Raw genomic sequence first — 25782 nt, forward strand, 5'->3', positions numbered from 1 at the left:
TGCATACACCACACCAGCTGGCCCAGGACCTTTTGGGGACATCCAGCTCTCTGTAGGAGTGCTAAGATTACACACTCATGTTACCACCCCTGGCTACACATGGGCTCTGTGTTTCCAAACTGAGGTTCTCACACTTGATCAGCAAGTACTTTATGTCTGCCTGTCGAGCTGTCTCCTCAGGTCTCTCTCTAGACTCTTGAGTAGTAATTTGTAACTGGAATCTTGGTGATAAGAGATTATAGCATTATCAAGAATACAGCTGGAGATGATAATATTGAAGTGAAAGGGCATTTAAAATCTTGAGATTCAGAGTCAGGGATGAAGAGCCCTGAATGGGAGGCTACCTGCCTGTGAAGTTGAGAGAGCCCCACCATCTACTTGTATGCCTTCCCATAGGGCATAAGTTAATGGAGCCAAAAGGACATGACTACCTAGAACAGATACCACACTTTCTAGACTACCTGTGCTTTTACTTGTGGCTGTTGCTATTTATATTTAAATTAATCAAAATAAAACAAAATGAAATTCAGTTCCTTGAGTATTAGATGTAGGTCACATTTCAGAGTTCTCTGTAGCTTTCCATTGGCACACAAAGTTTTGTTAGACAGAGCAATGACCAGGCTCCCAGACACAGGATTCAGTTATCCAGCCACTGATCTAAAGTCTATTCTGGGCGTGCTCTCCCAATGGGGGCCGCATTGCTGGGACCCTTAGACCTGAGAGGCTGGCTAAGGGTAAATATTTAAAGGGAATTGGTAAGGGAACAGCTGCAGCTTGGGGATCCTCTTGGGTGCCAAAAATTCCTTGAGCATGGGGATGAGAATTGGAAAGGAAGAGTCAGAGATGGAAGGAGGATGTAGTCCAGGAGTTAGGGGTGACCCATCCTACACGCTGCATGTATCTCTGAGGAGTTTGAGAATTTTAAGCTAAATCTGGCTGAACATGCCCGTGTGGAGATAGGTTTCTCAGAATGAGAATACAGAGTATCTTTTTTCCTCATAATTTTTTTAAATTAACATTTTAATATTTTGCTGTGTGAGTGACATCCGTCTGTGCTTTTACCCCAGGTCTTGTGAGGCACATCACAGGCTGGGAGCTAGGTTAGTGCATGTTGAGGAGAGTTTTTGTTAGTAAAGGACAATGTATTAAGAGAAACAAGTACAGCTGCCTTGCTGAAGAGGACATCTGGGGACAGATGTGGCTGTACCTGTTACTTCCTTGAATGTCACAGTATTAACTACAGTGGTTCCCCACTGAGGAAGCTGCTGGAGCCATGGAGTTGCAATATGTTTGTTGCTTGTTTGATTATTCGAAAAAATATTTTTTTCTTAAGTGAGGGCACCTGTGTTCAGACAAAACAAATCAATCCTTCCAAATATATTTATTTTAATGTTAAAAATTATTTGCAAATCTTTGCAAGTATTGGCACTGACATTGAAACCATTTGCAAATATGATTTGTAATACAAATAATCATGTCAGATATAATTGTGTTGGACTTAATCTTAATTTGATTCACGTTTCAGTTGGAATATTTTATGATTCAAGCCTTAAATCAGAAGACAAGTGAGAAAATGAGGAAGAGGAAAATGACCAACTCCTTTCATGGAATTCGACCTCCTCAACTGGAACAACCAGGTGTGGAGACGTTAAGAAGACATTTCTTACAAATCATTCCACACAGATCTTAGAGAAATCCCTTTCAGTCCAAGCATGCTCGGGGTTCATCTGACATTCCGATTCACCAAACCTGGCACAAGGGCTGACGATGAAGCGGGTAGTTGTTAAACCATGCTTGTGAGAAATACTGATGTAAGGTTGATCCTGTGGATTCTTAGCATGCGGGAGAGAGGAACCATTGAGATTAAAGACTGATGAGATAACCACGAAAGGCCATGTGTCTATGGGATGCTGCTCAATAGACATCTAAAAGGCAACCTTGAGACACTTGGAATTTTAATATGAACCGAAAGCAAGATGAGATTGTAGGGTTATTGCTAATTTTCTTACCTATTATAATTAATAAGTCACTGCTCTCATTTGGGGGAGATAATGTGAAAATATTTCAAAGTCACAGTGATCTAATGCCTGCAGCTTACTTTTAAAGGGTTCAGCTGGTGTATGTGTGTGTATCTCTGTCTGTGTCTGTTTGTCTTCGTGTCTAGAGATAAAGCAGCACGACAGAGTTACTTACTGAAGGGTGTATGTGTGCATTATCATTTGTGCAACTGAGTGTAACTATAAAAATAAAATTGCGCTGGGTGGTGGTGGCACAAGCCTTTAATCCCAGCACTCAGGAAGGCAGAGGCAGGTGGATCTCTGTGAGTCTGAGGCCAACCTGGTCTACAGAGTGAGTTCCAGGACAGCCAGAGCTACATAGAGAAACTCTATCTCAAAAAACCAATAAAACAAAACAAACAAACAAACAAAACCAAAAATTAAATGAATAAGTAAGTTAAATAAAATTACATATTATCAGAACATTTTACATGGTTTTATAATATAATAGTAGAATACTTATCTATTGGATCAGTTTGTCTTTAATATTTTTTCTAAAAATAATACTTGATATCATAGAATAATGATTACAGTTTTCTATCACCTTTTTTCCTTCTTTTTTCTTTGGTTTGTTTGTTTTTTTGAGATAGGATTTCCCTGTGTAACAGTCCTGGCTGTCCTGGAACTCATTTTGTAGCCCAGGCTGGCCTCGAACTTACTGAGATCTGCCTGCCTCTGTCTCCCAAGTGCTGGGATTAAAGGTGTGCACTACCACTGCCCGGCTGACTATAGTTTATTATGATAATGTTATTGTATTTTATGAAGAAATGGAAAAGATGGATTTGAAAGCCCCAAATACAAAGAAATAATGAGATACACATTGTATGTATGTATTGAATAATCTGTGTATATTCCATAAATGTGAGATATTCCTATTTGTCAAAAAGAAAAAAAAAACTTCGAAGTAGGCACTGGAGAACTCTTTGTTGAATGAATATAAATATAAACCAAGGAAATACAAATTAGAATTGGGAAATCATTTCCAGTTTTTGAAAGTTCAGATAGGTCTTAAATACTTCCAGGGCTGAAGAAGAACAAATAGTGTAGCAACTAATTGTTCTCACTGATCCAAAGGAAAGAACATTCTCATTCCTCAGAGGAACGAAACATCCACAGTATTTGATATCGATAGAAACTTCCCCAGTGGCTCTTCATTTGGGGGTCTGGGTAAATGATATACAGGGTCCCCGCAGTGCCTGGGCAGCAGATTCAGCCTGTGTGTTCACAAGGCATTTCACGTGTCTTTCAGTTTAGAGGACTATGGGCCGAGCACTAAGTAAAACCCAGGAGCCAGTGTGACTCCCAGGTGTCTCTGGGGCTGACTGATTCTAAGAATTAGTACTGGGCTCTGAGAGCACATGGCTTTCAGACTGTTAGCATTGGAGGTTCTGTGAAGGTACCCCAACCATAGGAGGAAGGATGGCCTTGGTGCAGTGCAGGGAGCTGGCCCTGGAAGATGCTTCTCAGTGTCACAGACCCAGCTTCCGAACTCTGTTTAGAATAAGGGTTTCTGTTGCTGAAGGAACTAACTTCACTTGCTTGGATCATGGCGTGCCATTCTTTGGCTACCTTTCCCTCATGTTCCTCTGCTCAGGTTTGCCAGCAGGTGAGAGGCCAGACATCTTACAGTTAGGTTCTGTGGCGAGGACATGACTTGAGGATATTCTGGGCTGATGGAAAGCTCTCTCTTCAAACTAGTCATGGTGAATCTAAGAGTATGTTCTCTGTAGGAACCCATGGATTGTACTCAGCACCCCAGCTGAGATATGTGGAGAGGAAAGAACTACTTGCTGTTTGGTGAAGTAGATTATTTTACTAGAAGGAAAAAAAAAAGACTAGGATCAAAATAAAATTGTTAGGATTTCGGACAGTAGAATAGTTGGAGTCATTGCAATTTATGAAGACATGGAAATTCACTGACATGAAGGGGTTGACCTCCACTCCCCATCCAGGACTGCAGACAGGAGAGGAGATTTTTTTAATCAAGTAGAAGAATGGTGACTCTCAACCCCATACTTAGTCCTGTGTTTTGTTTTGAGATGCACAAATAATGAGAAATGTTATTTTATTGCTCATATCATTAGGTTTTCACTTTCACTACAAAATAGAAATATCGTATTCATGTGTATTCTGTAAAATGTGCTTCGCTAATTCCCGATGAACTAGTTCATATACTTTTAGGTTATGCTGTACAAAATCAGTGATTTATAGATTTAAAAATGGGCACGTATTGGTACTTTGTAGGATTCCATCTTATTTTTTAAAAATACTTTTTTTTTTAGTTATTGGGCCTATAGACATAAAAAAAATGGTTATTATTTTAATTTTCCCTTGGAAACAGAAAAGATGCCTGTCTTGAAAGCTGAAGCATCACACTACCACTCCGACTTGAACAACCTGCTGCTCTGCTGCCAGTGTGTAGATGTGGTGTTTTACCACCCAGAAGTGACCGGCGTCGTGGAGGCCCACAAGATTGTCCTCTGCGCTGTCAGCCATGTGTTCATGCTGCTTTTCAATGTGAAGAGCCCTACCGACATTCAGGACTCCAGTATTGTCCGAACCACCCAGGATCTCTTTGCCATAAACAGAGATGCTGTGTTTCCAGGTGCTAGCCAGGAATCTGCCAGCAACCCGCCGCTGCGCGTCATTGTTAAGGACGCCCAGTTCTGCTCCTGTTTATCGGACATTCTGCGCTTCATTTATTCAGGTACCTTGTCAGGCACTCCTGGGCCCTTCTACTCTGTTAAGCCCCCTAGAAGTGTGAGAGTCCTGGTTAATTTTACATTTATTTTACCCCTGCCATCTAAGGTGACGCTTACATATGAAATGTAGTGTTTACTTTATATGTAGAAATTAGTTGAAGTTTTTTGTCTTCCTGACAAACTTATTTGCCTTAAGGAAAAAAAAATGGCAAAATCACATAGCATACAATTTGGTATTTTAGCCATTTTTAAGTGTATAATCCAATGATACTAGATGCATTTATAGAGTGCAATTATCATTTCCATTTATCTCTGTAATTCTTTACTTTGAAAATTGAAAGTCTATTCCCATTAAATAGTAACTTCTCCACTTTCCACCACTGTGATTTTCACTGCTCTGTGTGCCTCAGATGACGCACATAGCAGAGTTGAGATTCCATAGAGCGTGATGTCTGTGGGTTCATCCAGGTTGTCATTTATGTCATTGTTTAGTGCTTTGGGAAGAGTAAAGCAGTTGTTAGAAAATTAAAAACAGAATTACCACATAGTGTAGCAGTTCATTTCCGGGTGTACACTTGAGGTCATAAAAGCAAGGTGTCAAAGAGGAGTAGTCCAACCATGCTCATCAAAGCATCATACACCGTGGTTAAAATGGTGAATGTGATCCAAATATCATCAGTGGATTAATGAACTAAAACTGGTATAGTATACACTGGAAAATAACTCAGCCCTAACAAACAAGGTTTTTTTATTTGAGTTATGGTTATATCACATAATAGTTAAATTTTAATTATGTTTTTTAAAAGAACAGCTGTAGTTGATTTTTGTTGGAAATGTGAGAATAATGTGGTTGGTGGCTTGGTGAATAGTGACTTGGAAAATTCATGAGTAAGTACCCATAGGGCACACTGCTTTAGCTTTCGAGGCTTACCATACATTTCAGTGGCCCTGTAGATCAGGCTTCAAGTAGCCAGAGTCATCAAGTAGCATCAAATTAATGACTTCTTTTAGTTCTATTAGTTCTAATGACTTCTTTTAGTTCTACAAATTTTAATGTTTAAACTTAGGATCTTACAGCTCAGAATTTAATACTAACTCTAAAAAACTAAAATGTTTGCATGGTAAGAAAAATGGTTGTAATAACATGTCTAAGGAAAAGGGACAGAGGAGTTTAACTTTCCAATGAGTTTACTGTTGAAATTCTATGAATTATTCAGTAGCCTTCCGATTAAATCCATTTACTCCTGGAAGGCATTTATGCCTTCTTTAATATGGTAGCTGTAAAGCAGGTTCAATACCAGAGACTGAACTGGCTTTCTCCTAGGGAGGGTTGTTTTTTACATTGTAAAGTCAATTCAGTAGAGATGGGAAGAAATGCAGGCCATGGATGAAAAGGGAAGAGAAGACAAAAGCCTCCCCATGTACCTTCACCCATTCCCTGACAGTCACCTGTGACAGCACTCTGAGTCCTCCCAGATACCATTAGGAAGAGGTTTTATTCACCTGCACAGATGCTCTGGTGAACATGTAATCCTTATGTGTTGTTTTCTGGGGACCATGGGTACTTTCCTTGGACTTGGAACACACAGGAGGTGATGAGGCCAGCAGGGCCTGTGGGAACCATTTCTGCCGTTCAGGCTTGCGTGTGGTAGGGTGGGGTGGAGCTTGAAGTAGACTGAGCAAGACAAGAATTCAGTGAGGAAGCTCCATCAGGGAGCTGACATTGTGACCTTTCATCATCTGGAGTGTGCAGATTCTGATGGTGTGACTGGGGTGGGGTACAATGTGAGCTATATTTCCAGCAGACTCTGAGTCTGTTTGGTGCTCCTGAGGCAGCTGGGTTTCAGCCACAACCAGTGAAAGAGGACTTGGATTTCAGTTGAGAGACTGGGCTGGGGAACCCATCGTCACCTTAGGGCACAAAGTAAAACGGAGCTAAGCTTCAAGGCTGTCTCATCCAGAGCTATCAGATCGGAGCTCAGTTCTTTGTGTCCTGTCATATACCTACCCAAAAAGGGAGAGTGGATCTTAGCAGATGAGTAGAAATTTAGGGAGCAAGGAAATGGGGTGCCAGGCATAACGGAGGCTATGGAATATGTAGGGAAAGAGAGCTCCTCAGCCAGCTCAGAGCTTCTGTACTTCTGCACATCTGTACTTCTGCACATCTGCACTTCTGCACATCTGCACTTCTGCATTTCTGCTATCTGCACTTCTGCACATCTGCCCTTCTGCACATCTGCACTTCTGCACATCTGCATCTGTACTCTGCACTCTGTCTGCATCTGTACTTCTGCACATCTGCACTTCTGCATTTCTGTATCGCACTTCTGCACATCTGCACTTCTGTACTTCTGCACATCTGCACTTCTGCATTTCTGCAATCTGTACTTCTGCACATCTGCACTTCTGCACATCTGCACTTCTGCACTTCTGCACCTCTGCTCTGGTCTCCTGTGTCTCAGGCAGGCAGGAGATGGGGTAGGGTTGACCTTGGCCTAGGGTAGAAGGTACCTGATGTGGTTGAGACAGAAGAATAACTGGCCTTGCAGGTTCTTATTAATCATTCTTTAGTTATGTACAAATGATAGATCTGAATTGAGCAAAAGAAAGCGTAAGTTCTGTCTTAAAAGATATTAAAGCCATCACTGCACAGTTTTTATAATGCATATTTGCTATAAGAAAACAAACAAACAAACACACACAGACCCCATTGTCCAAACAAAATAACCTGAATATCAGTGGTGTTTGTTTTCTCCACTAGAATCTCATTTGCTGATAGATTAGGGCCTTAAAAATATTATTTTTTTACCATATAAAACAAGAACTCTTGTCTACGTTTTTCATAGAGTCTTCAATAAGGAGTTAAAATGTTTCCTTGGAACATTTTCAAACCTCTGAGTAGAACACGGTTTCCAGGCCCATTGTGCAGTGATTTTGTCACAGTCCACGGGTCACAGGGTGTATCAGGGAACCGTGGAGGACAGCAGCCGTAGCTTGTCTATGTCCATGGAGCTGCTCAGGCAAAGATAGAACTGCATGGCACAGCTTGCTCAGGAATATTTGTCCTGAGCAAACAGGGGCTGAAAAGCTACAATAAACCTATCTTCTGCCCCTTAAAAAAACAGTCAACCAGACTACAAAAGGTACTTTTTAGATAATGCCAGGCTTGTCTTTTGCCTCTGGGACTTGGGTTATGTGAATGTTTTGGTTTGGTGTTTAGAAGACACCTATTGCATAGTCCGGTTAGCGTTTTATACTCATATATAAGCCTTCAGTTTGTTTTCCTCTTAAAAAGTTTTGAATAATTAGAGACAGCCCAGGTGTGTGTTAACCTTCCTTTGCATAAGAGGAGCATCATATGAAGTGTTAGCATTTAACAAGCGATGCCTTAGGATGAGGGCTAACAGCAGATGAGATCTGCAGTTTCTGTGTTCAGGGAGTTATCCTGAAACATCATACACTTGTAACATTCTTAAAATACTTGGTAGTTTAAGGCTTGTAAATCCTGAGTCACGTCATCTCGGATGGTTAGAAGTTGAAATATTTGTGAGGGACTCAAGAATGTAACTTTGAGCTGGACCTGTCATGACCCAAAATTCCACATCACTTACTAAAATGCAGAGTCGATCATCATGTGGACGAGCCTTCGGGTTCAGTTTGCATGGTATTCTCTCCAATGCTTGGAATTATTCTGCAACGTGCTCTTTTCTGTAAAACAGAAAACAGCATAGGATACCTGAATGCACTGTGATCTTCAACAGACTAAGTAAATGACTGAGGGGCCTGAGACATTATCCCAGCAACCCCAGGGAACGGAGCAAGATGAGTAGCTGCTAAGTTCTTGCCACAGGACACTGTGCCTATTGTTGACAGTGCCATGTAATGGAAACATTGCTCAGGGGTGGATCTCATGTCAAACATTTCACCACAGAAAAGAAGCCATAGCCTAAGGATTACTATTTTATTGGCAGTTAGGGTGTCAAAGATAATGCGATTAGTATTTCTAGGTCTGGGAACAGCCTGCTCGTTAGTGTGCCATTAGGAATCTGTCCTGCTCTCCCTCTGGTTACCGGCTCTTGGTGAGTCTGTTTGCCAACAGCCAGGTGGCCCCTCAGTTTGCCTGTTTATTTAGATTATTTGATGCCTGCTCCCTTGCATATAGTCCTATGAATGGATTATGTTGCTGTTCTTTGGTTAATATAACTTTACTTGTATTAACTGGATGTAAGTTTTACTCAACAATATTAAAGGTTAGTACCGATAATGTAACTGTGTTCTCCTTCAGTGTGGATGAGTGTAGACAAACAAAAATATTCCTACTCTAGGCTGTGTGCTGCTAACTGGGTGTTGATAATGTCTGGGATTTTTAAAGTGAGAACATGGTCAACAGCAGCACTCAGAGTATATTAGAGGCCCTGGGAGGTTTTAAAATGTATCAGTGTCTGGAACCCTAGCTCCAGAAAATCTAATTTAATTAGGATGAGGTTTCCTCTGATGTATTTTACAAACTATCTTTCTTCAGATCAGTATAATGCACAGCTAGGATAGAGAATCAACCTGAGCTCCCTTGGTTCCCACTCCTGGCATTTTTTTTTTAAATGTATGAGGCTTATTGCTTAGAGATTAGAAAGGTGGCAGAAAAGTTAGCTACAAATTCAATGGAAAATTTCTTGTCACTGTAATCATTCCAGACCATTAGCAGGTGGACATGCAGCTAGCCTATAGTCCTCTGAGGTGTTGGTGTCAAGAACTGGTACACCAGATCACCCATGCCTGAGCCAATTACTAAGCAGAGGAAAAGCTGTTCCATGATGCTCTGAGTAGGCAGCGTCTGCAGCTGTACTTTGTGTGGGGTCTTGCTGTCCAGTCTCTGGCCCTGTAGTGTCCACAAACATCCCTGTCTAAGAGCCCCAGAGGACATTGCCCAGTACCAGCAGAGGATACTCAGTGAGCCTGGTGTCAGCAGCCAGGAGACTAAGAGGCTGTGAGAAGGAAGATGTGTTCAAAAGCACCAGGATTTAGCAAGGACAGGAAGGAATGGACCTTCCAAACACAGGGAAAGGCTTTTGGCATCCTCTCCCTATAGTAACAATGACCATGGCATAGGCATTACAAAATCACTTTTTAATGCAGGAATCCTGACATTTTTATACAGACCTTTTGTCTATGTGTGAACGCGAGGTTTTCTGGAAAGATGATCCAAAGAATTTGTCTGATTGTGAAAAGAATATGTGTGCCCAGTTAAAAATCACTAATATGAAAAGGGAGAGAAGGGAGACAGTTCTCAGAGACTCGTTCTTCTAGAGTGTGAAAAGGAAAGTCACCTAACAGGGATGTCGGAAGAGAAGAGTGTCACGGATACAAGGAGGCAGTGGTGAGCTGGACTCAGGCCAGCACCTGTGTGAGCAAGGCTACTGTGTTTAGAATTCCCAATCCCACGGTCTGTGATACCATGTCATTAGCTCAGACTTGGCCATGCTGTGAGTGTTAATAGGATGGAAATGGCAAATGCTGCTGAAGCTGGAGTGGAAGGTAAGAGGAAGAAGTGAGAATGCTCAGGAATGCTGAGTGTTATAGCAAAAAGGAAGTGCCTGGCTCGGTGGTTAAAACATTTGCAGAGAACCTAGGTTCCATTCCAGGATCCACATGGGGGCTAACGTCTGACTAAGTATAGTTCCAGGGGATCTGACACCCTCTTCAAACACTGCATACATGTGGTACACTTACATACATGCACTCAAATATTCATACACATAAAAACAAACCACTCTTTTAGAAAAAAATTAAAAGGCAAGTGCCAAGAGCCCTGAGCTTCTGGGTTTCAGGCCCTTCTGGTCAGGTTTGGTTCCCATTGGCCTCATCTCATTGGCTTAAAGTGTGAACTGTATGCCCTGCTCAGTCCTCAGTCTCAATCACGAGGGCATCTGCAGAGAGATGGACACAGGCAGGGATCCACCAGGACAGGGAGCTTAGGAGCAGACAGCAAAAGGTCCTGTTCACCCCTCCAGAGAGCTGGAATGACTTCCTTGAATGACTTCCACAGCAGTCGTTAACAGCGGAGATAGAGCTGGAATGTGGGCCTCCGTCCTGTGCCTCTCCATGGCATACTGCTTTAATTGTGTTTTTAGGAGTTTGACCTCCTGTAAGTCACAAATGGATGAAGGTAATCCCTTGTGTGATGGTGTGAATTAGAATGGCCCCCATAGGCTCATACATTTGAATGCTTAGTCACCAGGGAGTGGAACCATTTGAAAGGATTAGAAGGATTAAGAGGTGTGGCCTTGTTGAGGAAATGTCACTGGGGGTGGGATTTGAGGGTTCAGAAGTCCACACCAGCCCCAGGCTCTCTTTCTTTGCCTGCCTGACTGCAGATCAGGATGCAGCTGTCAGCTACTTCTCCAGCACCGTGTTCCCAACGCTCTGACGCTACAGGCAACGCCCTAAGGTCACGCCTCCTTTTGTAAGTCTTGCCTGATCGTCACAGCAATAGAACCGTGACGAAGACTGCTTGGGACATCATGAGCAGAAATCATACTTCTGAAAATTTAGTTTGAATAATAGGATGGATCCCAAGAAAGAAAGGTCATCAGGGAGCAGGGAGGTTAGGTAGGAGAGTACTTAGACCATGTGAGAAGAGCATTTTGGGTAAAGATCATCTTTTGCTCAGCATAAAATAGAATTAGAGGAACGTGGTAGGAGTCCACGAAGAGTAGCTTTGAAGTTGGCCAGGATGGAGACACAGCTCAGGAAAAGGCCTGTTCCTGCAGTGGCTGGATGCGTACTGTATCAGAAAACAACCTCACTGCCTTTCTCGGGTTGGTTTTGGAGAGTCACAGGGCAGGCATCCCACCCGAACCTGAGAGTGCACACGGCCTTCTGAACACACATCTGCAGGGTGGTCTCCAGACCAGTGGAGGCCGGGAAAGGCCATACTGACCTTCCTGGGAGCAGATCACTTTTCACAGAAACTCATCCTGGCCAGTGCTGCTAGCTGAACACCTGCTGTAGAAATGGCAGCTGTCAGGGAGGAAGCCTGGTCAGAGCAGTGGTTCTTAACCTTCCCAATTCCTTTAGTACAGCTCGTCATGTCGTGGTGACCCCCAACCATGAAATTTTATTTTCATTGCTACTTTGTAACTGTAATTTTACTACTGTTATAAATCATAAATATGATAATTACATAAATATGTAAATATTTGTGTTTCTAGTGGTCTTAGGCAACCCCTGTAAAAGGGGTCCATTGATCCCAAAGGGGTCATGACCCACAAGTTGAGAACCACTGGGTTAGAGGAAGCCAAACTGACTTGTGTGTCAAACACACACTTCAATCATAAAGAGATATGTTTGCTCCACAAAAATTAAAATACTAAAGAAGCATTCATAATCTAGAAGGAGACTCAGCTTTTCATAGCTCCTACTCACACAGGACATTTGTGATTCCTCATAGGTGCTTTTCAGTGGGAAGAGCTGGAAGAAGACGTCAGGAGGAAGCTGGATGATTCAGGGGATGTTTCCAGTGTAATCGAGAAAGTGAAATGCATTTTAAAAACACCAGGAAAGGTAAATTACTTTGACTCTGAATTATAACGGGTATACTTTGATGACTATATCATTGAGTAATTAGCAAAGTTAAATAATTCATAAATATAAATGTTTTCTCTGTGTATATGTTTCTATTTAAATATTTTAAACAGAAACATATGTATTTCTTACTAAGATTTTAATTTATGTAAGGATTAAAGTATGTGTGAGTCACGTCTTTGAAATGTTCCTTTGTGAATTCTGCCTTCAGAACAGCCCACTGGAGCCCTGGGAACACACATCCCGTACTGGGAAGGAGAGGCTGCCACAGCTGCAGCGGGGCCTCCAGGGGGAGCCTGTTCTCACACTGCAGAGTTTTAACTCAAGTAACCTTGCGGAGTAGGCTGTTCCTGTGTGGACTTTTTAAAGAGTTCTGAGCAATACATTTAACCAAATGGACAGTTGAGGAGTCTCTTGAGTACATATTCGAAATTACAAGCTGGGTTCAAGGTTATAAAAATACTGATGTCGTATGACCATAAAACCCAGTGATTTAGATTACACAGAGTCTGTAAAGGTCTGAAAAGTAGATTTGTAACACTTTAAGACAACAGTGTTGCACAATTTAGCCAGTTCGTTCTTATTTCAGATTCTCTGATAAGCAAACTGGATATAGTAGATAAAAAGGTAAGCTGAGTGCAATGCTTAGCAAAATATAGATTTTCTTTGAATATAAGGAAAAATTCCTCTAGTATTTTTAACAGATGACTTAATTCTATGGCTTACATTAATAACATTTTCAAGTTAATAGTTGAAAGATGTAAACTGAATTAGTTTTTCATTTCTTCTCATTCTTACATTCATTTAGTGTGTGTTTACACACATGTACACGGTTGTATGTGCCAAAGAGAACATGTGGAGTGGAGAGGACAGTTTGTAGGAGTAGATTCTTCCTCCACTAGGTGGGTTCTCAGACAGCAAGGGTCTTGACCCAGTGAGCCACTTCTCAGCCCCCACTTTCTGTTTTTTGGGGTTTTGTTTTGAGACAATGACTCAGTATAGAGTCCAGACTAACTTCAAACTCTTTTTAGCCCTGACTGACTTCAAACTCTCTGTGTAGCACAGACTAGCTTCAGACTTGTGGCTTTCTACCTTAGTTTCCTGGCGCTAGGATTGCATATATACAACCACACCTGCTTGTACTAGCTTTTCATGAAGATTCTTAGTTTTCTTTAGTTGAGGAAAAAATTTAACAGAGAAACACAGAATTAAGGGCTGAGATATTTTGTTGTTTTTTGTATTTTTTATATATATTTTTAATATTTTGTTATTTTTTGTTATATTTTGTAACTCAATGTGGCAGGTATCCCCAGGATGTCCAGCCTTACAGGAACTGGACAGTTAATAGCTCTCTTTCAACCTAACTCAACTGAGTAATCCTTTTCAGGATGCACAAATGCCTGCATTCTGTTTATTAAGATTGTCTCATGAGTTAATTTATGAACCAGGGGAAAATGTCTCTCTCTCCATCTCTCTTCACACACACATACTTCATACATGGTTTACATCTCTATAAGATTCACAATGTGCAGGTTTATAACCTTTATCTATGTGGGATATGCAGAGTCTTGCTGATATTCTGAACCCATCTTTTCCTTGGGTCTGATTTGGCACTCATTCCTTTGCGGTACCAAGGGTAACATCGATTCAGATGATGGGAAGACTGGACTGTGTGATTCCATGACACTGACCTAATCCCCTGCACAGGTGGGCGGGCTCTTCCACCATTCCATGATTTCTGTTTCTCTAGTGTGTCATGGGAATATAATACTGCGTTGGCACTTGGGAGTGTGGATTTCAGTTCTGAGTCTGCTGTTAATTATTGCTGCCGCTTTGAGCAATTCAGGCTTTTCTTTTAAACTGGGCCTAAAACAAGATACTTGAAGTGCCTGCTAGCTCTCTAACTCTGGGATGGGTTTTGGCTGTCACTCTTTACGAGTGCCAGTAACTTGCATACTAAATACCTGTTCCTGCAGTGGGCGCTATGGCGCAGCACTGAGATCTCCCAATGGAGGACCAGGATCTTCGTCTCTTATACTTCTGGATTTCATGGAGTGGGTTTTCTTTTTCCTTGTGAAGAAAATTTGTATCATATTTCTCCATCACAAAGGATTGGAAACTTTCCTTCAAGGTAGATTAGCACAGGTAGACAATTAGATATCACTTAATTCTTATTGCCAGAGCTGCATGTGGGACTTCTTAAGGATAAAGGTTCCTGACTTCTCTAGCTGGCCAAGCATGGGAGTTCTCATGAGGATGAGATTGGAAATATGGCCAAGGAACTGATGGAGCCATCAAGAATGAGCAAAAAGCTGAGTGATAATGGCACATGCCTTTAATCCCAGCACTATGGGATGCAGAGGCAGGTAGAGCTCTGTGAGTTTGAGACCAGCCTGGTCTGCAAAGCTAGTTCTAGTTCCAGGACCGCCAGAACTACATCAAGAAACCTGTCTAGACCATTCCAAATGAGGGATTGTGGCCATAAAATTTATGATTGCAGCTTACTTTGGGCAACTCTACTTGAAAATGCTGTTAAGACTTCTTTTATTTCATTGTAAAGAAAAATTAGAGAAATACAAAAGAAAAGGATGGAGGCAAGGAAAGGGAGTGGCGTTGGGCTTCTAGAAGTGGGACCAGGGGATGTCTGGATCAGCTTCAGCAAATGAACAAGGTGCCGAAGCTGAGATGGACAAAGGCACTGTGAGAAGAGCCTGGCAGCTGGGCTAGGCAGATGTGCTGTGACAGGCCAGGTTGATGTGGGCAGAGCATCTGGAGCTGTAGATCCAGGACCCGAGGGCTTTCTGCAGCTTCTGTAGTCTCTGCTGTTCACACACACACAGCAACAACAGATAACTAGCATTAGAAAACTGTATTCAAATGGAAATTCACCGCTGTGATATTTTTTTGAATGTTCATTCTTTAGGAGGAAAGATGACCTGCTAGGCTGTAAAAAGCCTCAGGTTATAAGGAAACATGGATAAACTTCCTGTTGCATCAGTGGCTGCCAGGGATTCAGGATCCCGAGTCTCCCTGGCCACCACTGAGCCAGTTCCTGTACTGTGTGCCCAGCCACCCGCTGCTGCTCACTGACAGCCAGCAGATGGAGAGCTCGAGGAAAAGTTTCCTTCAGAGGTATCGTCATAGGTGCCAGCATGAGGCGGTAGTGGCTGTGCTGTCAAAGTAGACTGAACATCTTCCCCTGCGCTTGCGTTTTCTCCTCACAGATCAATTGCCTGAGGAATTGCAAGACCTACCAAGCCAGAAAGCCTCTGTGGTTCTATAATACGTCACTCAAGTTTTTCCTTAATAAACCGATGCTTGCCGATGTTGTCTTCGAAATACAAGGTATGGCTCCGCTCATTCAGATTCCTTGTATGGCTTCATTTCTTACTTGCTTCCCTCACATTCTAGTTCAGCTGTAAATGCCTGGGATGAAGAATTAGTGATCCCTGTTGCAGGACATAAAGTAATACCAGCTGGATTTTAAGAAAATCATTTTATAAACTAAAAAGGAATTTATATTTCCTTAAAGATATACTTCATCTACTTTCCAGGATCCGTAGGGGATGGGATGATTTTTTATGTGTCATTTTGCATTTTCATTTGTATATTTTTTAAAGATTCTGTTTTTAATTCACCTGAAGCCAGCTGTCTTAAAAACACATTATCTCTTGCTTGGTTAATTCAGTTTTTAAAACAATTGACCTACACCAGGCACCCACAGTTATGGCTGGATGTGTCTCTAGAAGCACTGTGAGAATTCCAGAGCAACTGAAGGCCACTTCTCATCTCTGTGGAAAGTAATGCTGCCTATTTTTAATAAAGATGAGCAGTCTTAGAAGCCTATTACTGATTACTTGCCTGCTTAATTCTGTCACATTAATAGGTTAAATGCATAATCTTAAAGATGAATCATCAGGTACTTTAAATTATGCAAGGATAAAAGGAGTTGTTTGCAAATAAATTAAGTAGAACTTTAGATGGGCCATTGTAAAGAAGGAGATACAATTCTAATTTGGGGTAGAAATATGTGGCAGGTAGCATAGCATTTTGCTTTACCCAGAAAGATTCTCCTTATTTTTAATTTTAGTCATGTGTCAAGAAAACTGGTGAATTTTTTCCCAAGACTCTATTGGCAGCACCATATGCATTTTGAGCCTGGGGCCTGAAAGTGTGGGACAGTAAGAGTGGCCTTGAGATACATTTAAAACATCATGGTAAGGGGAGCCACCAAACAGCCATAGACTACCTATAGCCCTCTCATTGGGTTAGAAGACCTCCTCCAGCTGACTAATCAGACCCTGGTAATGGCACACTCATATTAATTGTCAAATTGAAAAATCCAAAGTGTCTGTCCAAAGCCAACTTCCTGATACTCATTGTAGGTGGGAAAAGTTTCCTTAAAGGGCCAACCAGTAGTGATCACAGGATTAACTCTAGGGGACTACTGTTGATAATGCATTTGTGGGAGGTGCATGGGTGTTTGTTCACCAGAGAAACACCAGGGTAGGTAGCTAAGGAGCTTCACAGTCCAACTGAAGGCATATGTCCTCACATGTTAAATCTCTCTTGAGGTGTCTGTTTTCTTTCTCTGAATGAAACCAAGCATCATTCCTAAACGTCATTGTTGAAATCTGAAATAATAAAAAGGTGCAACAAACACATTTTATTTTAACACTGGTCAAAAAGACCATTGATGACCTGTATAAAGTGAGGAGAAATTGGCTCTGTAATTGTTTCAGTCTCATTCTTTCTCTTAGAAAAGTGTTCTGAAATCATAACATGAAATATACAGGACAAGATAGGCCTGGCATTTCCAAAGAACACATTTATCTTCTGACAAAAAATTCCTCTGTACCCTTAGACAATTCTTTACCAGCAGTCAATTGCCAGTTATTATGTAAATGCTGTGTTAGATTCATTTAGTGTTTGTGTAAATATACTGCTCAAAACAGGTAACTAGGAGCTGGAGAGATGGCCAGCAACAATAGCACTACTGTTCTTCAAGAGGACCCTGGTTTGGTCCCCAGTACCTATGATGACTGCTTGTAACTCTGCTTTCAGAGAATCTGAAGCTGTCTTCTGTCCTCTTCAGGCACCCCCACACATATCACACACTGAATAAAACGAAACAATTACAACAGAAAACAGGTAGCTTAGTTGGATATTGTGTTACATTTTCAAGGCATAATTTTCATGACACCAAAACAGTTATTTAAAAGGTTGTGAGATCATGTTCCCTTAACTGAAAGTATGCTGGCTTCCTGCACTAAATTCTAACCTTCAGATGGATCTAAACATCAGCTGGACATACCTTTCTGTGCCACAGCTGTCCCGTGCCTGTAATCACAGCTCACCAGAGCAAAGACAGGCGGATTCTGGGGTCTTGCCTCTCAGGTATTCTAGCCAAACAGAGTTCCAGGTCAGTGAGAGAGCCTGCTTCAAAAAAAAAAAAAAAAAAAAAAAGGTGGAAAAGAGATTGAAGAAGACATCCCGATGTCCACCTCTGGCTTCCATATGAGGCATGTTTACCTGTGCGCGCACACAACACAAAACACACAACAAAACAACACAAAAAATATCACATGCCTTTATGAGCTGACCCTCTGGGTAGATGCACTGTTACACTGGCTGGGAGGGGGTGGCAAAGAGACACGGTGGACAGATGGTGCTTGCTGGTCAAAGTAGGATGCTCTCAAGCTGATTCCTTGCTCTTGGTTGGGGTGTGCCTCGGTAAATCGCAGCGCCAACCCATGGGCTTCACTGGGGGTATCAGTGGTTGATCCATGAGCTTGAGGAAATATTGGCTTCAGGAAACATCTCTGAGTTTAAATGGACCTGTTTTCTTCCTAGGACAGGAAGTATTTTGCTTGGATTTTAGAGAGGTTGAAGAACCTAACAAATCATGAATATTTTAGAGAAGAATAAATAATTGCGATAAATGTTATGAAATTGGGCAACATATAAGTAAATTATTGGGCAGAAAATAGAGGTTTGGCTCATGGCATTTCTTTCTGGAAGGGGGCAGCTTTGTGGTTCCCGATAGTCCTGGGATCTTCCATAACTAGAACTCCCACTCTGCCCTCCTCATCTCGGCATCTTCCATTTCAGTCACCATGGTGGTGGGTGGTCAGTGGCAATCTGTGGAAATGAAGGCTGTTGTGTGGGTTCATGGTCTCCTTACGTGGTAGAAATTATAGCAACTGTTTCAGCACCCTACGAGTTCCATGCCACCTGCGACCCCATCTGGTGCTGTCTTTGTGCGGTACAACTTTGTGCAGTTTGAAGAACTCAGCAGTCTCCCTAGAGAGTCATTTTGGTGCGTTTCAGTGTCTGGTGTGAGCTCAAGGGCATCACAGTTCAAAGCCTGTCTCAGAGAAGGCGTCGCTTGTGTGCAACAAAGATGGTGTGACCTTGTCATCACCTTGCAAATGTTCCTAAGGTCTAGACTGAGCTCCTCCCCGTGAGGTTTAGACCACTTGTTGTTTGCTTCTGCTGTTTCCATTTCTGGGGTGGGGAAGCCTGACCAAGACAGTTTTGAGTTTGGCCACAAAGGGCAATGGGATTGTTTCCTGGGAGGCACAGGTTGCTGTATTTCAAGCTAACCAGGAGGGACGATTGCTTTGTTATAAAAACACATAGCAAAATTTCTATTTCAGTCCTTTGGTCTTTAGGAAAGCTAAACTAACAGATGTTTGTCTGGTTTGTAAATTTTTGGGTTCCAAGGCAAGTCTTGAACTCTTCTGTTTCTCAGCTGCTGCAAGAAGCCTCCGGAGCAGTGCCCATTGTCTCCCGGTGTGGCTCTGCACCACAGCCTGGCTTGTCCCGGTCGGTGGCACTCCAGGTAGAACACACTGGCAACTCTACAGCATTATCTTGATTTTGTTTACCTTTCTCACCTTTCAGGAACGACTGTGCCAGCCCACAGGGCCATCTTGGTGGCACGCTGTGAAGTGATGGCAGCCATGTTTAACGGCAATTACATGGAAGCCAAGAGTGTCCTGATTCCGGTTTATGGTGTTTCCAAGAGACGTTCTTGTCATTTTTAGAATACTTATACACAGACTCTTGTTGCCCAGGTACGCAGTGTGCATGTCGCATGATTCTCTCCTGACACTCATTTCAATAGTTTGCTTTCTAACTAATCTGTTCTGTTTAAGGTCTGTCAGCTGATATCATGGCGTTTGCTAAGCAGTTTGGAGGTGATGTAGGGAGAGCATCGCATGTCCGATTAGTTCAAATGGAAGAGCAGGGATTAGGGGCTCACAGTAACACAGGTTGTTGATTGCCCTAGACATTCGAGAATCGAGGTACTTGGGGTACCTAGTGGCTGCTCTAATTGCAGAGTTTGGGAGCACTACCTCTTCAACGAGGAAAGGGTTGGACAGTAGCTTTCATGGTCCTCACATCTGGTTGAAAGTGTTTTTGAGGACATTTGATATTGTGAGACTGCTGTGGTCATCCAGATCTGAGGATGTGGGGTTTTAAAGGCAGCTACTGACTTTCAAAGTCAGGCTCCCCTAAAATTGGCGTCTCTGAAAACTTTCCCTGGAATGTTTAGGATCCTGGTGGACTATAGGATCTAATTCTAAATTCACTAACCAAAGGCTATCTTTGACCAGCACACGTGAATAATGTTAATAATAATTAATGATGTGTAGCAGATACATGTTAGAACAGATCTTGCAAGATTTTTGTAGACAACAGTCCTTTCAACAAGGCACGGAAGCACTCGGAGTGTTTTATCCCATTCTGCCACCAGATGGCGCCCTCCTCAAACACAGCTCGTGACCTGGCAGATGAGGCCTTGGTCACGAAAGGCAGCCAGCAACCCACAGAAGAAAAATAAGACATACCTTTCAGACCATGCCTCCCTTTAGACTCACTGCTTTAATTTTTAGAATAGACAGTTTTCCTATGTTTGTTGTTTAAATAAATTTTGAATAAGTCATGAGTCCTCCATGAAAAGATAGAGTTTCCAAAAGAGAAAATTACTTCTACAGTCAAATTGTCTGTCTCCCAGTTAGCTGTGTTTTGCAGCTGTTACTGCCAGTATTAATAAAGACTGGCTTGTTATTTTTGCTTGGTGAAAATGAAAGCATTGACTGTTAATGGAAATAAATATTATTTTCTCAATACTGGGAAATGTGGATAATTAATAACAAATTTGACCACTAATTTTTTTAAAAGTGCACCAGGCATGGTGGAACACACCTTTAATCCCAGAACTCCGGAGGCAGAGACAGATGAATTTCTGAGTTTGAGGCCAGCCTGATCTACATAGTGAGTTCAGGACAGCTGGGGCTACATAGAAAGACCCCATCTTGAAAAACCTAAACAAACAAACAAATAAATAAACAAATTAATATGTAAGTTATATGTTTATATATTAGCATTATTGTTTTAGTGATTGCATTAGATAGCAGTACACTCAATTTTTTTAAATCTAGTTTCATTTTTCAATGTTTCAGTAAAAGATTTATTCATAATAAAAGTTATAAATTTGCTGTTCTTGCTCCATTTCTGTTGCTGTGATAAAATACACTGACAGAAGTAATCTATGGGGGAAAGCATTTATTTTTGTTAAGAGTTCCAGGTTGACAGTTCCAGGCTGAAGTCCATTTTTCAGGAAAGTTAGGGCGGCAGGAGATTGGGCAGCTGATTGTATCATATCCATGGTCAAGAGCAGAGAGAAATAAGTGTATTCATCCCTTCTACTCAGCTCACTTTCCTACTCCAGTACAGTCCGGGACCCAAGTCTAGGGAGTGGTGTTGCCCACAGTGGGCAAGTCTTCCCACCTCAATGAAGGCCATCAAGCCTCTCACAGACTTGCTCCCAGGCCGACCTGATCTAGACAACCCTGACTGGACTCTTCCCACATGATTCTAGATTTTGTCCAGTTGACAGTTACAGCAGGGCAAGCGCCCTGCAGCTAAGCCATATGCACAACCCTGAACCTACCAAACTTAACTGTGCAATTTCCAGATGGAGGAGAGGCAACGTGGGCAGTCACTTGCTGCACAAGTGTGAGAACTGTGTGTAACACCTCCAGAACAAAAGCCGGGTAGGCATAGCAGCCCCCAATCTCAGCATCGAGGAAGGGAGAGAGGGGGAATCCCCATAGCAAACCCTAGAGCAAGCTGCTAGCCAGACTAAACTGTTAGAGACCCTGTCTCAATATGTAAAGTGACAAGCAATGGAGGAAGACATCCAGCATCAACTCTGGGCCTCCACACATGCGTACAAATAGATATCATGTGCGTGCACACACACAGATGCCATATGCATGCACACACACAGATGCCATATGCATGCACACACGCAGATGCCATATGCATGCCCACTCAGATAACATATACATACATGCACAGATACCTATATATGCATTCACACACAGATACCTATATATTCATATACACACACAGATACCATATACATGCACATACCATATGCATACACATAGATACCATATGCATGCACACACACAGATGCCATATGCATATACACACAGATACCATATGCATGCACACACAGATGCCATATGCATGCACACACACACACACACACACACACACTTAAAGTTCTAGGTTTTATGTTTATTTTGCCATAGTGAAAACAACACAATCAGCCTGGGGACTAAAGCAAAGAAAGAAGAGTTAGAAGTGTAGATGTGGCTCAGATGGTAGTGTGCTTGCCTCGCATGCTCAAAGTCCTGGATTTGATCCACAGCACAGTGTATTGGACATGATTGTACACACCTGTGATTTCAGCACTCAAGGGTAGAGGCAGGAAGATCAGAAGTTGAAGGTCAGTCTTAACTACATAAGGAGCTGAAGGCTAGCCTGTGATTCGTGAGACCCTGGAGTGGGGATAGGGATGGAGAAAGAGGAAACAATAAGATTTAATGTAGCTAATAAAAAATTAGCCTTTAATACGCGCACTTGGGAGGCAGAGGCAGGCAGATTTCTTGGAGCTCAAGGCAAGCCTGGTCTACACAGTGAGTTCCAGCCCAGCCAGAGTTACACAATAAGATCCTGTCTCAAAAAAAAGAAAGAAAAATGTAATAGTTAAGGGCAGTTTTTGGAATCCTTCTCTAGAGAGCTGGAGAGGGATTCTCTTTGGAGTATGAAGGCTTAAATGGATTATTTACAAAATGTAGTACAAGCTAGGAATGTGCTGATGGGACTCTTCCTGGGAATTCTAGTCCACACTGAAGGATAACTGTCCGCATGTTTTAGAGATGTGTGTGTGTGTGTGTGTGTGTGTGTGTGTGTGTGTGTGTGTTGATTGGGGGGTTTTGTTGTTGCTGCTGCTGCTGTTGCTAGACTGGAACTCGCTGGCTGTGTAGGCCAGACTTACTTCAGCACCTGCCTCAGCCTCCCAAGTGCTGGAAGTGAAGTATGCCAGCTACACCCAGCCCATGCTGTGTGTGTTTTCTCTTCGTTCCTGAAAGCAGTGGTCTAATCAACCATCTTCTCTCACTTCCCTCCTCACCAGCTGGCATTTTCCAGGCCATGTGTCTCCTGATCTGTGCTGAGATGTACCAAGTCTCCAGACTGCAGCATATCTGTGAACTCTTCATCATCACACAGTTGCAGAGCATGCCCAGCAGGGAGCTGGCCTCCATGAACCTTGACATTGTGGACCTGCTCAAAAAGGCCAAGGTGGTTGGTCCTGTGTGTGGGATTTGGGGTAGGGGTAGGGGTGAGGGTGAGGGTAGGTGGAGGGGCCTCTTTTGATTGAAAATATACATAGAGTACTTTGTTTCCTGTGTTTTAGCATCTATGTCAAGACTAGTATCCATTTTAAAGTTTGGCTAAAGGAGGCTATAGTTTCTTTGCACCAGTTTTTATGGTAAAGTAATTTTGAAGCATTCATTGGGTTAGAAATTATGCCTATGTAAGTTTTCAATAATGGTCCTAATCCCAGTTACTTGCGTGTGGCTGTACTGTGAACATTAGCATTACAGGAAATAGAATTTTCTTCCCCAAAGAATTATTTCTTACATTACTGAAAGGAAAATGGAAGGACTGTGCTGTATATACCAAAAGACATAGTTACTGGAACTATTTACTTCCTTTGTTCATTCATTTCCGGAGCATATTTTCGAGTCTCAGTGGTAACATTGGTGAAGTTGGCTGGCATGTCTGGGAATCTGGTAAAATTGAAAGTGTAAAAGTGGGAGTCGCTGCATTGGCTCCTGGCTCCTTCTGTGCCCAGGACCTCTCTGTTAAGAATTGCACTGCTACAAATTCTAGAAAACACGTGTAGTTTGCACAAGTCAGTTGTGAGAAGCTGTGGTTAGAAAGACCAGAGAATATGGGGGCTGGAGAGATGCCTCAGTAGTGAAGAGAGCTCGCTGTTCTTCAGAGGATCCAGATCGGTACCCAGCACCCAGGATGACTCACACTCATCCATAGGCACAAATAAGTTATACATGCAGATAAAACACTCATGTATATGTACATATGTGTGTGTACACATATATAAAAATTAATTTTTAAAGTCCCTAGAATATGGAAGAGGACAGGACCAAGTCTATAAATAAACTAGTATTGTGTGTTGAAATCTGTCCCTCAGACTTCAAGATAAGATTCTAGTCAAGGGGGAACCCACAGAGACAGCTGACCTGAGCTGTTAGGGAGCCTGCATGGGACTGACCTAGGCCCTCTGCATGTGTGTGACAGTTGTGAGGTTTGGTCTGTTTGTAAGGCTCCTAGCAGTGAGATCAGGACCTGTCCCTGGCACTTAGCTGGCTTCTGGGAACCTGTTCCCCATGCTGGATTACCTTGCCCAGCCTGAATGCAGGGGGAGGAGCTTGGTCCTGCCTCAACTTGATGTGCCATGCTATGTTCAAGCCCATGGGAGGCCTGTCCCTTTCTGAGTGGAGATGGAGGAGGAATGGGTGGAGAGGGGGGTAGATGGGAGTTGGGTGGGGGGACAGGAGGAGAAGAGGGAGGAAACTGTGGTCAGTATGTAAAATGAATGAAAAAGAAAAACAATTCTAGTCAAAAGCCCAGCATACAGTCCTTCCCAGCCTCTCACTCACGGGAGAAGATGGCTCTCATCGATCCTCCTCCTGTGTTATCGTCCATTTCCCCCACTGCCGAAACTCCAAGTGGCCTTAGCACATCACAGATCTTACTGAATGTGCCCTAAACTGAGCCTTCTGAGTCACCCCCTCAGGACCCTGGTCTATCACTCTAGAATGGGAAATCTGAAAATCACGTCTGGCTCCCAGCACGGACCTTTCCCTGTCACGTTTGACATGCAGAGCTGACAAAAGCTTGGTGGCTTCGTCTTCATCCAAGCCGACCTGGAGCCACGTGCTGGAGCAAGAGACAGAACTCCTGACAGCTGAAAGCTTGCTCCAGGCTGAAGCAAATTCATTAATCGTTGTAAATATTTCTGGGTAGAGAAGGAAATTTATCCAAAGCATGTGAGCATTTTTAACTTTCCATTTTGTACTTCATATCTGTCATAATCAAGTCTTACAGTCAGATGTATTTAACACTATAGATTAAAAACAAATTTTAAAAATCAAGTAACCCTTATCTTTCTCTGATATACTTATATTGACCTTGAACAAGTTTCCCTCTTGTTAGCATGTTTACATCCTGAATTCCTTTATTTTTATTTTACTTCATTTATTTGGAAACAAGGTCTCACTTATCCCAGACCAGCCCCAAACTTACTTTGTAGCAAAGGATGATCTTGAACGCCTAATCCTCCTGCCTCTCCCTCTGGAGTAGTGGGATTCTGAGCATGTCCACTGCTGGTTGTTCAGTGCTGCAGATGGAGCCCAGGGCTTCCTGCTGCTAGGCAAGCTCTGCTTGGTGTTGGTGGACTCTTTTCATACTCTGCCAGCAAGGCTTTATGCTATGGTCCGGGTGTGAGCAGCTGGGAGTGCATCCCATGGGTCACTTCTTACCGGTTTAAGGCACCTCCCACAGCTGCGCACCGGCTTGCGTCTCTATCAGCAAATTCTTTGGATTTGTGTCCCCCAGTACTAACTTCTGACTCCTTAGTTCCCTTCTCAATTTAAATAGTCTAACTTATCTACTCTAAGCTTTTTTGCTTCTTTTCAAATTAAAAAAACATTGATTTTATGTGTATTGCTGTTTTATCTGTCTGTGTATCTGTATGCCACATGTATGCATGGTGCTCAAAGATGGTTGCAGGTGCCCTAGTACCAGAGGTACAGAGGCTTCTAAGTGGCCATGTGGGTGCTGGGAATCACACACATGCCTCTGCTCTTCATGTCATTAAGACTGCCCTTGAAGGGGATTGTGGGAAACCCCTTCCTTCTCTCTTCATTTTCTTCCCAGGCATGAAGCAGACAATTTGCCCTGCCTGGAATGCTTGCCTTGTTCTGCCACTGCAGGGCCGAAGGAAAGCGGCTCACCAGTCGTGGATGGAAACTTCTAGGGCTTCGAGCCAA

General features: G+C 42.6%; 1 protein-coding gene and 1 non-coding gene across 2 annotated transcripts in view; one reads left to right on the forward strand and one right to left on the reverse strand.

Annotated features, from left to right (window-relative positions):
- The window catches only part of Rhobtb3 (Rho related BTB domain containing 3), a 52829-nt gene that overhangs the window by 18886 nt on the left and 8161 nt on the right, over positions 1-25782 (forward strand). Inside the window, 7 exon segments of the mRNA XM_028894023.2 lie at positions 1526-1637; positions 4399-4764; positions 12207-12319; positions 15565-15685; positions 19247-19363; positions 19366-19419; positions 22839-23005. Coding sequence (XP_028749856.1) covers positions 1526-1637; positions 4399-4764; positions 12207-12319; positions 15565-15685; positions 19247-19363; positions 19366-19419; positions 22839-23005 — 1050 coding nt within the window.
- Positions 9759-9894, reverse strand: LOC114709995. Its single transcript, XR_003737004.1, has one exon. It is a non-coding gene; the product is annotated as a small nucleolar RNA SNORA71 (small nucleolar RNA).

The sequence above is a fragment of the Peromyscus leucopus genome, chromosome 15 (assembly GCF_004664715.2).
Source record: "Peromyscus leucopus breed LL Stock chromosome 15, UCI_PerLeu_2.1, whole genome shotgun sequence".
Taxonomy (NCBI): domain Eukaryota; kingdom Metazoa; phylum Chordata; class Mammalia; order Rodentia; family Cricetidae; genus Peromyscus; species Peromyscus leucopus.